The sequence below is a fragment of the Epinephelus moara genome, chromosome 6 (assembly GCF_006386435.1).
Source record: "Epinephelus moara isolate mb chromosome 6, YSFRI_EMoa_1.0, whole genome shotgun sequence".
Classification (NCBI taxonomy): domain Eukaryota; kingdom Metazoa; phylum Chordata; class Actinopteri; order Perciformes; family Serranidae; genus Epinephelus; species Epinephelus moara.
Genome location: NC_065511.1, coordinates 24,680,118 through 24,696,753, shown reverse-complemented (window position 1 = coordinate 24,696,753; position 16,636 = coordinate 24,680,118). Strand labels below are relative to the sequence as shown.

The following is a 16,636-nucleotide window of genomic DNA, read 5'->3' as shown; positions in this document are numbered from 1 at the left end:
TGAAAAAGTGTGAGGACATTAAACTAATCAAACATCTAATACTGGATGAGAAAAGGGAGATAGAGAGCAAAGATGCCATGCTTAAAGTTATACTATGCAGGATTCTTCTAACAATCAATGTACAGACTCATAAAGAGGGGCTTAATAAAAATGTAGCCAGGTGCCAGACTGTAAGCAGCAGGCAAGAGAGGCAAGAGACACAGCGCTGAAAAATTGCAAATATAGCGAGGCAAAATGCCAAACAAGAGCACATCTGGGGCAGGCTTCAACTATCACTGTTGGTGCTGAGCCGCTAATAAACAGTAATGGACATTCCTGCATAGTATAAATTTAATAAAAAATGTAAGCCCTGTCAAAACAGTTTTCAAGCTAAAACTATCTTTCAAAAATGTGTTCAAATAACTGCTGAATGTTGTCACATTCTTTAAAGGGATTTTATTATGAAGGCAACATTTGAAATACATTTCAATACAATGCGCAGCTGATACAAGCCTACAAAAATGATTATTAAATACGCAGTGCCAGGTGCAGCCCAGCAGGAGGCAGTGTAATGACATTGCTGGCACTTCAAGCTGAATATCCATTTTTAGATATTTTTTGTTTCCCACCGAGCAGTTCACTCATCACATTGTCCCAATGCTGTGTAAGGTCATACTGCTCAAAGGGCAGGAAGTAACATCCTCACAGATCAAGTCCATTCCCTGTTCTTCTCTCTGAGTTACACAAGAGTATCTTGGGCCTTTTTTTCAAAAGGTGTCATCTATATGTTCTTGCAGCCTCTCTCCTCTGGTGCTGAGCCTGTGTCGCCTGAAAAGAGAAGAAAAGTGTCCAATTTAGATCAAACAGCAGTGACAAACACTGGCGCGAGTAAACATGACAATGGTTTTGTCAGCAGACACAGCCCGGCCTGTCATGCCTCTCTTGCGTGTCACTTAAGATGCAAGCTGTGTAACATTTTGCTGTTTTCATCTTGTACCCTTAGTTTTTTTTGTCCTTTAAAGCAGCTCCTACCAGTGTCTTATTTTCTCTCAGCATATGGTTTTATTATCAGGGCATAGCCTGAAATGAGATTTGTGCCTGCCAGTGTCTGTGTGCATTACTGTACCTCCACAGCAGAAATGCCAGCACTCCTCCACACAGCAGCAGGAGGACGACACACAGCACAGCCACTGTTGTCCCTCTGCCCTCTGTCTCGCAAGGTGCTGTCAGGCAGGAAAAAACACACCCAATGAGGGGGGAAAATAACAACATCATCTGACATGGCTGCCCTAAAAGGCCGAAAAGGTCTCCCGCAACAAGTCTGTACAGTCACTAAACTGACTGGAACAGCAAGAGCTAACAGGAGGTGTCCTGAAATACCCCGGCTGTCTTTGGATCATCGCGCCTCTTGGCAGATTCGTAGAATTGCATTTGTCTCGCCTGTTTAGCAACAGTGGTAGCAGCAGTAGTGGCGGTAGTGATTTATTGATCGCACTTTGGAAAATCCTTTATCACTGAGACACCACCAGAGATACAATACACAGAGCAAAGTGCAATCAGGACACGGCTCAAGATCGACATGACGCGCGGTAGAAAGGAGTCTGATTTCTGAATATCCATGGCACAGTGAGCTGATTTTAGAGATGCCACAGGCGCCTTTTATCCAATCAGACAAATAAGACATAAGGATTAACATGATCTCATAATCTTTAGTTGTAAAATAATATATTCAGGTGCTTCATGTAAGTAAAAGTAACAATACAGCAGTATAAAAGAAATACAGGAAAATGTACTTAATCAATCAAAATATATAGCATAATAAGGCACGCTTGTCCCATTGCAAAGTGTTTGATTGTTATATTTGTAATATCACTGACGTATTAAGGTGGATGCAGGATTTGTAAGTTGGTCAAAATGGAGTAAATTCAGTGTAGGACTTTGCACATTTGGCGCCCTCGGCAAGCTCTCAATTTCTAGCGGAAATAAAACTGCACTGTTCTGAGTTTGTGATTTATACTTCACTAACATCACCACTAACCACGCATATTTAATCTAACTCATCATTCAGCACGAGCAATAGATGCAACAGCCTCTGTTATGATGATTTCACTTTGTCTGTTGTCAATGCGTTTCAGCTACTCTCTAGGAATGTTTTGCAGTTGAAAATAATTTTTCCAGTATATGTAGTTTGTGTTTCACTACAACGCTGCAAAGCGGTTTACACCTGCTTTCATGTAGAACATCAGGGAATTGCCTTACACGGTCTTTAGTGGTTATTTTAGTTGGTAAATGTGAGACATTTGTGTCACACATGTCTGCATCTTCAGCACCAGAAACAAAGACGTGAGTTTGGTGACATAATGTGAGGGACTGCTATGACTGGGGAAACTACGAGGTCAAGTTTGCGGAAAAGTTAGGGTGATTGCGAAATTGCAAGGTTGTGCAGAATTCATAGGGATTGGTTGAATTTGCAACACTGAAACATCTTGAAGCGGCTGACTATCATTGTTTTCTCATTGTTAATATAAAACTATTGATCAGTGCGGCTTTAAGTTTGGTAAATAAAGCTACCTTGCTAGCCATATATTTCTAAAACAGCATTATTCCTTTCTTAGAAGAACAGAGAAACACTATGTCGTCTCGTACCTGCAGTGTAGGTGGCGGAGCTGTAGCCTAGCTTGTTGCTGACCATGCAGGTGAAGTGGCCACAGATGGGAGTCTTGTTCACAAACAATGTTGTTCCATCTTTGGAGACTATACCCACAGTCTGAGTGATGGCCACTCTCTCGTGGAGCCAGCTGAAGTGGGGCTCCGTGCCCCAGGCCTCTCCACAAACCAGCGAGGAGTGAGACACGTTGATGCTGACTGAGACGTGGTGCACCGCCTCTGTAGAGACAGATGAGAGAAGGTGAGGACAAGAATGAAAGAGCTGATGAGGACGAAGGTAAAAACTCCGAGCCCGGATAGAAAGAGCAGCTGTGGGCATCTCTCTGTTATAAAATAAGAATAATGGCACAAGGCTCTCCAAGAGGGCCTAAGACAAAGAATCATGGGAGACGTTTAATGCTGTCAGGAGAAACTGGCTCAGTTTCAGAGACAATAATGAGACCGGAGAGTGAGGTATAATGTCGGAGAATGGGATGATGGAAAGCCCTGGAAGCTGAGAGAGCAGATGTAGAGAAGAGTGGAGCTGATGAATTGATACTGTTAAAGCAGACAGATGAGAGTAAATGCATAGCAGCTTTGACAGAAAACTACAAAGCTACGATGAGACGTTGAGAAGCACGGAAACAAAAGGAAGAGCCGGCAAGCGAAGCCTATAGGCAAATTTAATTTCAAGTGTTTCATTGTTAAATGAGACATCCACAATCGGAAGGAAACAATGGCTGCTGGCGTGAAATTAAACAAATTCATTATACTGTTGGTAATTGTTGAAGTTAACACTAGAAAGGCCGGGACATCGCCAGCTGATGAGCATTTGAAATGTTTCTGCTGTCATGGCATCACCCTTACAGACCAAATTTCTCTACACACTACCTCTGTAAGCTTTTAAAACAGATAAAGCGAAGACAGCGATTTGTTAGCTGTTGGCTTAAACAACATCCACTGATCCTTTACAACCTTAGGGCCTTTTTCTTACCTATAGTTTATAATTAAGGCTGCAACTAATTATTATTTTCATCACCCATTTGTTTATCAGTTTATTTTTGCGACTAACTGAACAACTGTTTAATCTATAAAATAATATCAGAAAATATGAACAAACGCAAATCCCAATTTCAAAGAGTCCATATTATCGTCTTTTAATTACTTCTTTTGGCTTAAAAAGCTTCAACATTGTTTCCAATATAAAGAAAATTAAGCCAACAAAGATAAAAAATGCTTAAAAAAAAGCTCCGTCTGTTGATAAAGAAAATGTAACATAATTGAAAGCTACTAAATGGACCTTGAGGGTGAGAGGGATTTGTTGACAAAGGAGTTAAAATGAAATGAGATTTGAACACAAAACTGCAAATCCTCTAAATGGAGGAGATGGGCCCTTCAAATGTTGATAATTTTTGATTTAAGGGATAACAAAGAGCTACAACACACTTAGTTTTAGCCCCTTTTACAAATTAAGAGAAAAAAGCATTCAAGATGATGTTTCCTCACACTTGAGGGTGTTTTGTAGCACAGACAGAATTGTAATGAATGCTACAGAATAGGACCAGGATCACTTGATCGTGTAATAAAGTGACTGTATGTATAATTAAAGTTGTTACTCTTTGAAATCATTAATTGATTATAAAGATTGTTGTTTTATTTTCAGTCAATTAACCAATTTTCTCAGCAGTACCTGTAATTAAAGACTATAAATTCCCTCACATGCTGTTTATCACACTGTACCGTATGTCCTGACGATGCATCCTGCAGAGGTCTTGACCCCTTTCTGATCCGTCACAGTCACAGTGTACACGCCGCTGTCTGCTCCGCTGAACCCATTTATCTGAAGTGTCGTCACCTGCCGCTCCATGTTCACATGAACATTTGGCCTCGTGCCACCACATGTGAAGCTTTTGCCGGGGCACGAGGCCAGTGTCACCCTGTCATGGCCGGTCCAGAGTTCGGACTCCCGCTCCCAGGTCACCACGGAGACCTCTTCCAGGGGTCCGTGCCCGATCTCAGCTTTCAGGACCAGACTGGAGCCTGGGATCACGTGCACAATCTCCTCGTTGAGGATGTGCACTGACATACACTGGAGCCCACATGGCGCTGCGGACAGAGATTGGACCATTTGTTATTGCATCACACTCAGGTGCAGCATACAGCTGATGACCAGTACGAGCCACAGAATTTCATCTTCATCAGTTTTGACCTTTTGGCTTTCAGAGAGTTTGCATTGTTTGGGCTGAACAGGGAGCTAATAAAACAAACAGTAGCAAAATACTTCATCTCCATCCTCAGCAAACACTTTATGAATATGTATGGCTGCTCTCTGTCAAACAATGTCAAGCGATGATTTATAGCACATCACAGCCATGCCTAATGCGATATCCATCACACCACATCACTATCTTAAAATCTGTGTCAAATCAGCAGCGGACCTGGTAAGCCTCTGTGCATTCACCACGAGGAGTATTAATCAAGCGTCTTAACTTGATAGGCATAGGATGGAGGAGATGTAAATAATGCAAGTGTGGGCATTAATGCAAAAGGCAGATTACAAGAGTTCCTTTGCATTTGTGTCGGGGTGCAGTGCTGAATACATTTTGTTTACTCCCTGTACTTTCAAGCTGGTTTTTTAAACAGAAATCATTAGGATGGTGGTTACAAAAAAAAAACAGCCTTACTCAAGAGAAGCAGCAGGGCAACTTTCCAGCTCAGAAAATACTGTAGATCCATAGCACCTGCTGATGTAGACAGAGAACAGAGAGAGGAATTTGTCCATGACCTCAGCAACAACACGCACATTTCCTCTGTACTTGTTCAGCAGGGGTGCCACTACAGCAAGAATAACAACACCACCTCCAGAGAAAATGTGAAATTAAAATGAGAGCAAAAAACAATTAAAGCAGCATGTCCCTCCTATTAGAAAAATGTAATCCAAATGTTTAGGGTATTCTTTCCTTAATTTATTTGTGAACTATCCAAAGAACAACAGCATTGGCACCGCACACTGCACTAGAATCAGAAGTTGGAAGGAAATAAGGACGGGTCTACTGCCAAAACTAAAATGAACCCCCTCAAGCACAGCTGCTACAACAAAACACAGCGAGAAGGAGCAGCGATAGCAGTGCAGGAACCCAGCCTGCATGCATTAAATATAACCTGGAATCCCCATTGCTGTTTACCTCGAAGTCATCCACATCAAAAGCCCCCAGAGTGGGATTCACCTACCTCTCCAAAACCGAGACAAACAATACAGTCGAGCCACTTCACTTTCTCAGAGGTTAAGGTGCAGCGCAATTCACTCTGCGAGTAGATTTATGGCCCAACATAAAACAATATCTTCAAAGCAGTTGCCATTGCATTGCGAGAAATAATCTAGTTAGAGATGACAGCTCCAGAATCTACAGCTGCTCCTGCGAAACAACATCAAACTGGAGTTTAGCTAAATGTTTCAGGACTTCCTTCTCCTCTCTGCTCGGCTTCTCCTCAGCCTGTCAGGTCCTGTCCGTGAGTCACATAGGCGTCACCTTGTTTTTAAGCGGCTTCCTCCCCCTCCCTGACTCCCCCTCTTTCCTGTACAATAGAGGCTGATTTCTGCTTTGTGTTTTTAAATAAGTGAACTTTCCATTGTAAGACCCAACCTGCCCCCCCCGCCCTAACCTCCTCTGACCTGCGTCCGATCACGTGCTTACATAACAATACAACATTTTGGATTTGGATTTTCACACCACTGTTGTTGTACTATTTGTAAACAGATAAAAAGGCAGTGGTATTCTTGTTGAAGGGGAAACCATGACAATGTTGGAACTCATTATGAAATAGGCTTTGTACTGCAGCCTTCTTATCCAGCTCGAACACTATTTGCCCCGCAGACACAATACATTGCCTTGGCTTTGGATTGTAAAGAGGAGGTAATACATGAATTACTCTATTCTCATTATTTTTTTTTCAATAACTGTCTCTCGCATGCAACTGAGAAACACCTTCAAGCATGTAAAGGGGAATGTTGATGATTTCATTCTTGTTCACAGCGAGGATATTCAGTCTCTGTGAAACTGGAGAAAAAAATGTGCTTAAAAGACAGAAGTGGGAGCAAGTCATTGTTTGCGAGTCACAAGTAAGTCTCACGTCTTTGCACTCAACTCCCAAGTCAACACAGGCAGGTCTCGAGTCAAGTCCCAAGTTACAGTCGGTGGTTCTCAAAGTCAAGGATCCTTCCTTGGTAGGACAGGTCCTTCCAAGAAAGGATCAGTGTACTGTGATCATTTTGGCACTCTAATGTTAGGTTCGTTCGAGATGAGCCAGGCCTGCGCGGATTAGATCACCGGCGATTGGCGCACAATGCATGCTGGTTAGTTTTGTGTCTGACTTCATCCCGACTTGCTCTGACGTATTACAAAAGTGGACGGTGATAAAACCGCGAGAGCGAGGCGGCCGCAGTTTTTAGAGCCAGGCGCTGCAGTTGCTCTCCACCGACTGCACCGCCTGGCTCTCACCTGATCTAACAGCTGATTGGTTCAGATGTCGACTCAACAAGATGATGTTTTAGATAAACTACTCATTTTTGTTGAATTTTAGAGATTAAGATTGTATTTGTCTGACCTGAGGGTTTATTCTGTGAACAGAAAACATGATGTGTGACTGATGGTGAAAACAAATTGATATATGGGTCTGATCACTTTTTTAATGAATTGACATCATTCCAGACAGGATGTTAGTGTGTCTGTGACTTCCTGCACGGACTGAAGGCTGCTGGAAACTGTCGGGAAACTGTCCGACTTCACCGCAGCTTGACTTTTAGGAAGAATATTTATGGGTTATACTTGAAATACTAATACTATTACTATATACTTTTTAAATTAATTTGGTGCGGCTTCTGCAGTGATGCGGGCACTGCGTCAGTCCGTCGTGGTGAAGAAGGAGCTGAGCCAGAAGGTGAAGCTTTCGATTTACTGGTCCATCTACGTCCCAACCCTCACCTATGGTCATGAGCTCTGGGTTGTGACTGAAAGAATGAGATTATGGATACAAGCGGCCGAAATGAGTCTCCTCTGTGGGGTGGCTGGACTCAGCCTTAGAGATAGGGTAAGGAGCTCGGACATCCAGAGGGAGATCGGAGTAGAGCCGCTGCTCCTTCACATTGAAAGGGGTCAGTTGAGGTGGTTCGGGCATCTGATCAGGATGTATCTCATCTGGCCTAGGAACGCCTTGGGGTCCCCCAGGAGGAGCTGGAGAGCGCTGCTGGGGAGAGGGACATCTGGAATACTTTGCTTGCCCTTCTGCCCCCGTGACCCGGCCTGGGATAAGCGGATGAAAATGGATGGATGGATGTTTTATCGAAATCACGTTATTTTAAAAAGTTCATATCATGTAGCAGTGGACACATTGGAAAGTGTAAATTATGAGGTTTCTATCAATATTGTTTTCATGCGTGTATGATTAAAAACTCCCAGTGATACTGATGCAAATAAATGACATGTTTATCAAAGTCTTGCCGAGCTCCGCTGGTGCAGGTTTCATTGAAGAGGCCCCGCCTTCACTTCCAGCAGAATTGTGGGCTCTTTATACCCGCTGAGGATACACACACATGCATCCTTGAAAATTCTCTGAAGGAAGGACTAAGTCCTTGGAAGAATTTCAAGGATCCTTGACAGCGGAACCGTCCTTAGTCGGGATGTGATGACGCAGCATCCTTGAAATTCAACTATTTAAGGATCCTTCCTCGACATTTGTCCATTCAGGAGTTACATTTTCAAAACAGTTCCGACACAGGCCTAACCTGAAAGTCCCTGGGCGAAGTGCTCCAACACACACAATGCAACAAAACTAAATATTTCCAAACACCACAACCTGTGGTCAAATTGATACATTCTTCTGAACCGATTGAACCTTGAAGTAATTTGTGCTTTATGCCTGCACTGTTTGTTGTTACTTTGCATATAGTATGTGGCCAAAAAAGGCAAGCAAGCATATCACAGCAAGAACTATATTATTTTCTCCAAAGATGATTTTACTAGAGAACAAACCCTGCTGCAGTCTGCACCTGCACTCTTACACTTTGAGATCAACTGTCATTGACATGTACGGATACATGCACCTGGAGTTTGACCTGTGTCACATTACAATAAACATTTCTCATGCCGCAGCTTCTGTGCTGCATGTTTTTATTAGCTAGTCTTGTTTTCAATAATAATGGTCTCTTCCTCTTCATACACGCCTTTTCCTTTTTGTTGTTCCTCATGCTCGCAAATAGCAACACACAAGTGGCAACTTTCAAAGGTGGATACAGACTGACTGCTGGTTGAAGTGTTGTGCAAACAAGTTTCACACAGGCGCATTAGAGATTTATACTTATGAAGTAGTTTCTATCAGCTGTGAACAAAGTTAATCCAATAAAGTTGTGAAACCAATGAAAAAATATCCACACATTTGCAAGAGAAGACTTCTGCTGTGCTAAGACGGTGATGATGAAGATCAAGTGAACTCCAGTTTCATTAAGTGTGTCTTAGCGACAGAGAGAAACTGTAGGATAGTCAAGTCCCAAGTTAAGACTGACAAGTCCAAAGTCAAGTCTCAAGTCCTCAGGTCCTATCAGAAGAAATATTCAGTCTCTGTGACACTGGAGAAAAAAATCTGCTTCATTGATAGGAGTGGGACCAAGTCGTGGTTTTGCAAGTCCCAAGTCAAGACAGGCAAGTCCTGAGTCAAGTCTCAAGTCCTTAACCAACACATTCTCACTCTGACCTCGTCACATATTGATGTTTGGTCATAGACTTTCCACGTCCACATTCGACCTGCAAGGTACCCTGGGTGTGTTGGTTGTTGACGTTCTGGGACACTGTGTCAAGTTCGGCCTGTTACATGCATTGTCTTCTTTCAAGATATACTTCCACTTCACAGGAAATTGACCGTTTACATACAGTCTTATTCAAAATAAACGCACTGCGTCGGTACAATTGCCGTTTTTTTTTTCCTTCAACAACAAACACCCGTGGTTAGGTTTAGGAAAAAAGAAGAGGGTTTGGCTTTAGAATCTTACGGGACACAAACACCACTCTCTCGCGTGAAAGTCTGTGTTGGACCCAACTTTCGTCTTTGTCCCGCCGCATTTCCCCCTGACACCGGGCACGTATCATGCTGATGCTGATAGTCAAAAATGTGCTCTTCACCAAAATGCCATTTTAATATGTGTAATAATATATTAAATTTACAAAAATCATGATGCTTTTAAAAATGTGAATTTGTTAAAACAAGTGTCACTGAACTTGAACAAAAGCCCTTGTTAAAACAAGTGTCACTGAACTTGAACAAAAGCCCTTTCTGAACAGGAATTGTGCAAATTTGCAGGAAAGCCCAATCAGTATTTTTCAGCATTGGCAGTATAAAAACAAAATTGGGGAGTGCAGCAAAATGCCACCTACCTACTTTTGTTCATACAGAATGTGCCTTTTTCGGGGCAATGGGGGGGCGTGAGCAAGTAACAAAACGTGTAGCTCAGCGTGTGACGTAAACAGTGACGTACTCCGAGGGAAGCCGTGGCTGGTCAGTCTTTTACCGATTCTCTCATAAGTTGGCCCGTCCTTCACCGTCCCCGTCATTTGACGGTTAATGGCCTCTTCGTTTGCGAGGACAAAGAGGGCGCGCAATTCCTTGTCTCCCCAGTTGCTCATCTTTACAGTGTCTGTCAGGTTTGCCTTTTCCTCTTGCTATCAGCTGTTTCCTGTTTATCCACCGCCAGTGGGTTGCACGTGTGGCGTCATCAACAGCTCCTCCCACAAGTCTTCAACAGCCCCTCCTGTGGCGGAAGGGCGCCTCGTTCTTTTTAAACCAAAAAGGTTCCACCAATATGACTACCCTACAAGGTGGAAAATTGGCACCTCGGATCAACTTGCCAATCCGCCTCTGTGTCTATAAACACTTGCAGCTTGCCGGCAAAACGGCCCAACATTCGCTGAAAATCTGGCAGTGTAAAAGGGGCTAAAAAGTAGTGCTGACACAATAAACTAATACCACAATTAGCACATAGCACCCACATTAGCTTGCTATATTAATACTAGCATTGACTTCTCCTGTTCTTAGTGCAACTTCAAATGTCAAACAAAGTCATTGTGTCTTTGTCTGTAATTTTGGAATCACCTGTTTTGCGTACTGGAAATCGTTTATTGTTGACCACCGCATCATTTTTGTTATGACACTCTAGTAGGCTTATCTAAATTAACTTTGGTATCATGTTTTTCCACTGGGGCTCAGAAACATAACGTTCATGGTTCTCTTCTGCAACTTGACTATATGCTGCTGGATTGGTTCAAACAAAATGGGTCATCTGAGGACGAAAGTGTCGACTTGCTGGGAATGAATAATTGATTGAGGAAATGCAACAATGTTAGCTGATGCAGGAAATTATTTTAAATAAGATATCTTTTCATCTGTGGGCTCTGGAAGCTATCCAGTTTTCAAATCAGGCTCAAGTTCAGGGGAGGTCTCGAGTCATTGCCGTTAAAAGTCCAAGACAAGCTGAAAGTCTGTTTTGATTTTCGGTGAGGCAATCCAGGCACTCTGAAAAAATATAGAAAACAAGGAAGGAGGAAGGAAAGCAATATTTCCTTCCTGTTGATCCTGTTGTTTCCTGTTCTCCATGAGCACCCAACACAAGTTTTTGATCCAAGTTTGTATATACAGGGCAACCAGTCGACTCTCTCGTTCTATTTTGGGTCTAAAGTCATCAGATTTGTAACTCAAGTCTGACTCCAGTCCACACCATTGTTTCCAGACAACACACGAGCTGCTGATTTACTGATTCTGATATTTTCTAACATACAAATCAGAATTTAAACCTCAGCTGGTTGCAAGAAGTGTCAGAAAAAAAACTATCATCTGTTAAAGATAAGATTAAGATAAGATTATGTAAATCTCCAGAACGGCTTCTAAACAGACTTTGAGATGAGATTGTTTTGTCAGCCACACACCTCCTTTACACTACTGGAGCAGTGAAACATAATGACATCACTTATTCAGGGGTCGGCTCTGCAGTTTCTCACTTCATGAAACGCATCCTGGGGCACAGATGTAACGAGTGATTTAAAGCTGATTATAAATCCATTTGTATTTGCAGAGGGTTTATGAATAATCATGGGAATCACAGCTGTGGCTCCCACTGTGCTCTTTGACTGCAGAGGAGTGCTGTTAGCCGAGATTAACCAGTGGGTGGCACTAATACATCAGATGAAAAATATCAACTCTTTGCTCCCACTCCAGCAGGCATCATCACATACTTCTGATTCCATGAGCAAACTCTGGTTTTGCATCACATTAATCCATATCGTTGCACAAGTGAATAAATTAAGCAAAGAACTGAGTGTATGAGGTTGTCGTTATCTAATATTAACTGTTTTATCAGATAGCTGCTGTGTAACACTGTAACCAGGGCAAATAAAAATGACCTTCAGCCATGAAAGTCAAAAGGGAAACAATCACCACAATGGGGAAATAAAATCATTATATGCTCTGAAATGTGATCTGGTATCTGCACAACTGCTATCAGTGCTGTATCTCATCATCTCATCAGTAGGAATTCATTAATCTAAAAACCATTTTGAAAAAAGTGAAACAGAAAATGAATTTAAATCCACTACATTTATAGTTTCTGATGGTCTTTGAACATGTCTTTGTGGTATGTGGTATATGTAAACATATGGGATACTTATCTTTATGGCATTTACTGAATGATACTTACATTAACACAGCAGTGGAATGAAACAACCTCCATCCTGTACAATCTTTAAAAGTGGAAACACTGTCTATACTGTCTAGTTTAAACATTATAAGAGGAGATAAAGTTTTGAAATAATGAGCTCCATAGAGATTAATGTTTAATTTTATGTTTGATAGATCTCCAAAACTATAAAAGAAGTTCAAAAAAGTGTATTTTTGTAAACTTTGTTACATATTAAAATAAAACTATGCACATATTGCTTTGTTTTTGTTCAAAGTTTGTTCATCAATGTCACACATTAAAAATGTTTAGTGTAAAATTGCTCTGCAGTGGAAGTGGAGTAGAGTGTTTTTCTTTTTTACATAAGTCGGCCACTTTATTAGGTACACCTTGCAAGTACCAGGTTGGGCCCCTTTTGCCTTCAGAACTGCCTTAATTTTTTCCGTGGTACAGGTTCAACAAGGTGATGGAAACATTCCTCAGAGATTTTGGTCCATATTGACATGATGGCATCACACAGTTGCTGTAGATTTGTCAGCTGCACATCTAAAAGGTGCTTTATTGGACTGATCTGGTGAGGCCATTGGAGTACAGTGAACTCATTACAGTTTGAGATGATTTTGGCTTTGTAAAATGGCATGTTATCCTGCTGGAAGTAGCCATCAGAAGATGGATACACTGTGGTCATAAAGGGATGGAAAGGGTCAGCAACAATACTCGGGTAGGCTGTGGTGTTTAAAGGATGCTCAGTTGGTACTAAGGGGCCCAAAGTGTGGCAAGGAAATCTCCCCCACACCATTACACCACCAGCACCAGCCTGAACCGCTGATACAAGGCAGGATGGATCCATGCTTTCATGTTGTTTTATGCCAGATTCTGACCCTACCATCTGAATGTCACAGCAGAAAATGAGACTCAGACCAGGCAACGTCTTACCAATCTTCTATTGTTCAATTCTGGTGAGCTGTGTCAATTGTAGCCTCAGTGTCCTGTATTTAACTGACAGGAGTGGCTCCCGGTGTGGTCCATCTGCTTCAAGGTTTGATGTGTTCGTTCAGAGATGGTCTTCTGCATACCTTGGTTGTAACGAGTGGTTATTTGAGTTACTGTTGCCTTTCTATCATCTTGAACCAGTGTGGCCATTCTCTTCTGACCTCTGGCATCAACAAGGCATTTTCACCCAGAGAACTGCCACTTACTGGATATTTTCTCTTTTTCAGACCATCCTCTGCAAACACTAGAGATGATTGTGCATAAAAATCCCAGTAGATCAGCAGTTTCTGAAATACTCAGACCAGGCCGTCTGGCACCAACAACCATGCCACATTCACAGTCAGTTAAATCACCTTTCTCCCCCATTCTGATGCTCCGCTGAACTTCAGCAGGTCGTCTTGACCAAGTCTACATGCACTGAGTTGCAAGCAGTTGCACAGTTGTACCTGATAAAGTGGCTGGTACATGTATTTTGATATTTATATTGATTGGAGTGCAAATTTAGAGCAAATTTGAACTAAATTCAAGCATTAGGTGAAAAAATAACACAAATACAGGTCCTCCACCCCCATTCTGCACTTTTTCGCTCAGGCATGACTCATTTTATTGATCTATTTCATTACTTTTTGTTGTATTTTGCTGTGTAAAAGATTCATGGCCATCCATTTCATGAATTGGACATATTAAATTTGGGAATAAACATGGTTGTGTTTAAAGGATAGAGAAAAACCAAAGCCCTTTTTAAGGATTTGGGCATATTTAGTAAAGTACTGTACTGAAATACAATCTTGAGGTGCTTGTGCTTATCACATTTTTATTATATCATTTTATTAGTTTATATACTTTATATATTTTACTGACTCATAAAAGCTTTAATTACTAGTTAATGTATGGATTAAAATGTTTCAGACAAAACACATCTTGGTATATGACACGCTTTTAAAATGCCGACACTATATGAAGTAGCAGTAGAATCAAAACACAGTGTCAAGTATTCAAAGCCTTTACTCACGCAAAAGTATCCCAACAGCAATGTAAAAATACAGCTACAATCAGCAACATGTACTTAAAGTATCAAAGTAAAAGTACTTGTTGTGCAGAGAGACCCCTGTTGTGACTTTTACATTAATCTACATTACTTTATTCTAATTTCTATCATTATTTAAGGGCTTCATAAAGAATGTGGTGACAGAGAGATGTGCTTGTTTTCCTGAGAGGCCACTATGTTTGAATAGTTGTTGTTTAATGTGGATTTTTGTGTTATATGTTGTATTTGTTGCATTTTAATGTGTTTTGATTGGCTGCTACCTTGGCCCTTAATCTCAGTGGGGCTTTCTGTATAAATAAAGGTTAATGAATAAAGATAAATATGTGACATTTCTAGATTAATGCATTAATGCATAAACAGCATGTTGTTGTAGCTGGCAGAGGTGAAACTAGTTCTAAGCACTTTAATCGACATTAGTGCATATGTTTAGTGTATTAAATCTTAATCCTTGCTGTCAAATAAATATTGTGGATCAAAATGTTTAATTTCCCGCTGACATGTACCTCAAAATTGTACAAAGAGCAGGCCTACCTGAGCACTGTTGCAGACTCATCGCAGGCTGCGGGCCCTTTAAGAGAACAGGTGCGTCCTTGACAGGTAATAGTGGAGAAACAGGAAGTAGACTCATATGTTATCAACGGCAGAGGACCACGGAGTCTTATTTTAACACAAACATAAACATGACGGCTGTGGGAAAACACTTTGGTAAGTTTCACACAGCTGATTCCTCTTAACGCTGCTCAGGAGCGAATATATGTTCGTTTTTGTCATGTTTAAGCTGAACTGAAAAGCATATAGCACAGTTATAATCTGCTCAGCCTGTACTGGAGAAAGACTGTTTGAAAAAAAAAAAAATGTTTAAAATCATCACAGAAAAGTTATATTTTATATTAAAAGAAGTTTCATCTCTCTGCAGACCGGCCTGACTGAAGACATGAGACAACCTTTGCTCCTTATCAGTCTGTCGCTGGCAGGTACTGTAAAACAATTTGCACTGGCAGGTTTTTCCTCCTCCTGCTCCGGCAGCAACGTTCAAATTCAAACAAGCTCACTGAAGTCTCTAAAGCAGAGTATCGGCTGTCTGTTCAGGGAGGGGAAGATGTGGTATTCCAGGCACGTTTATAAAACAATTGCATTTCAAGCAGAAAGCTCGTCTTAACCGCTCTTAAACCTGCGCGGCTGCATTCCCGTTTGTGCACTGACTACTGAGTGACGTGATGCATTTAGGGCCTCCTCCCTGGCTCCTAGATCTCAGCTCTCATCGTGATTCAGGATGACTGGGGCGTCTGTGTTTCTGTATTTGTGTGCCAGTTGGTAATTTGTCGATAGGGATGGGTAGTGCTGCAGCCTTTTGAATGCAGTAATGTTATGGTTGTTCATGCATGAACAATGGGACTGCTGCCAGCACCGATACTTTGCTATTGTTCATGGAAAGATGACTTCACATGTGTTATTATTTAGTCCAGATCAGCCTGATTTTAAGGATCGCAGGGCTTGCATAAATACTTTGTTACAAAATAATGACAATGAACAAAGTTCCAAATGTACAAACAAGATAGTAACACAATTTCATGTGAAAATATAAGATATAAAAATAGTACAAAGTGTGCTATTTAAAGAACAAAGCTGGCGATATTGTCAAATCCCATTAAAAGACCCAAACCAACAATGATGTCATCCCACTAACAATTGTCATCTGTGTGTCTAAAGCCTAATATATCTCATTCCCCTGTCCTGCACCTAATGTGTGTTACTCTGCAGACAACAGATGCACTATTTATTCCTCTTTGCGTAACATTTGTTAAAACCACAGTGCCCAGCTGCTGGGAATTACCCCTTAAGAAACTATTTATTTGTGAGGAGTTTTTTAAAGATTCATGACTTCAGTAGGAACAAAGGGGGTTGGTGCTGAGTGCTGCAAACAGGCTAGACAAAGAATTGAGAGACAGACTAACACATTGCTGGCTTAGGCCTTTTATGGGATTTGTTGACGATAATGAAAGTAGAATAATGCTATCTTTAGCCTTTTAAAGGTTCTGTATGAGACATTCAGAGCATCAATGTAGCAGTTAACCACTATTTGCTATGTAAAGATATGGTGGAGTGATGACATCCTGAGCAAAGAATTAAGTCATGCCACATCTGTGTGTTTTGTAATGTGAGCTTCTCTGTGGTTTGTTGTGGTGAGCTGGCTCAGCCTACTTATGTTCAGATTAGATTCTGATTGGCAGCTCTTTGCTGTATATTGTCTCCTC

General features: G+C 41.4%; 2 protein-coding genes across 2 annotated transcripts in view; one reads left to right on the top strand and one right to left on the bottom strand.

Moving 5' to 3' along the window:
• Positions 1–410: 410 nt before the first annotated feature.
• Positions 411–16,636, bottom strand: part of si:dkeyp-97a10.2 (uncharacterized) — a 36,042-nt gene continuing 19,816 nt past the window's right edge. Inside the window, exons 2-6 of the mRNA XM_050047062.1 lie at positions 5,310–5,369; positions 4,366–4,731; positions 2,626–2,865; positions 1,106–1,202; positions 411–807 (exon numbers count right to left, since the gene is read on the bottom strand). Of these exons, the coding sequence (XP_049903019.1) occupies positions 747–807; positions 1,106–1,202; positions 2,626–2,865; positions 4,366–4,731; positions 5,310–5,361 (816 nt within the window). The 5' untranslated portion in view covers positions 5,362–5,369 and the 3' untranslated portion in view covers positions 411–746. The remainder of the gene's footprint in view (positions 808–1,105; positions 1,203–2,625; positions 2,866–4,365; positions 4,732–5,309; positions 5,370–16,636) is intronic.
• si:dkeyp-97a10.3 (serine/arginine repetitive matrix protein 1) overlaps positions 14,925–16,636 on the top strand; it is a 16,830-nt gene continuing 15,118 nt past the window's right edge. Inside the window, exons 1-2 of the mRNA XM_050047061.1 lie at positions 14,925–15,086; positions 15,298–15,355. Coding sequence (XP_049903018.1) covers positions 15,316–15,355 — 40 coding nt within the window. The 5' untranslated portion in view covers positions 14,925–15,086; positions 15,298–15,315. The remainder of the gene's footprint in view (positions 15,087–15,297; positions 15,356–16,636) is intronic.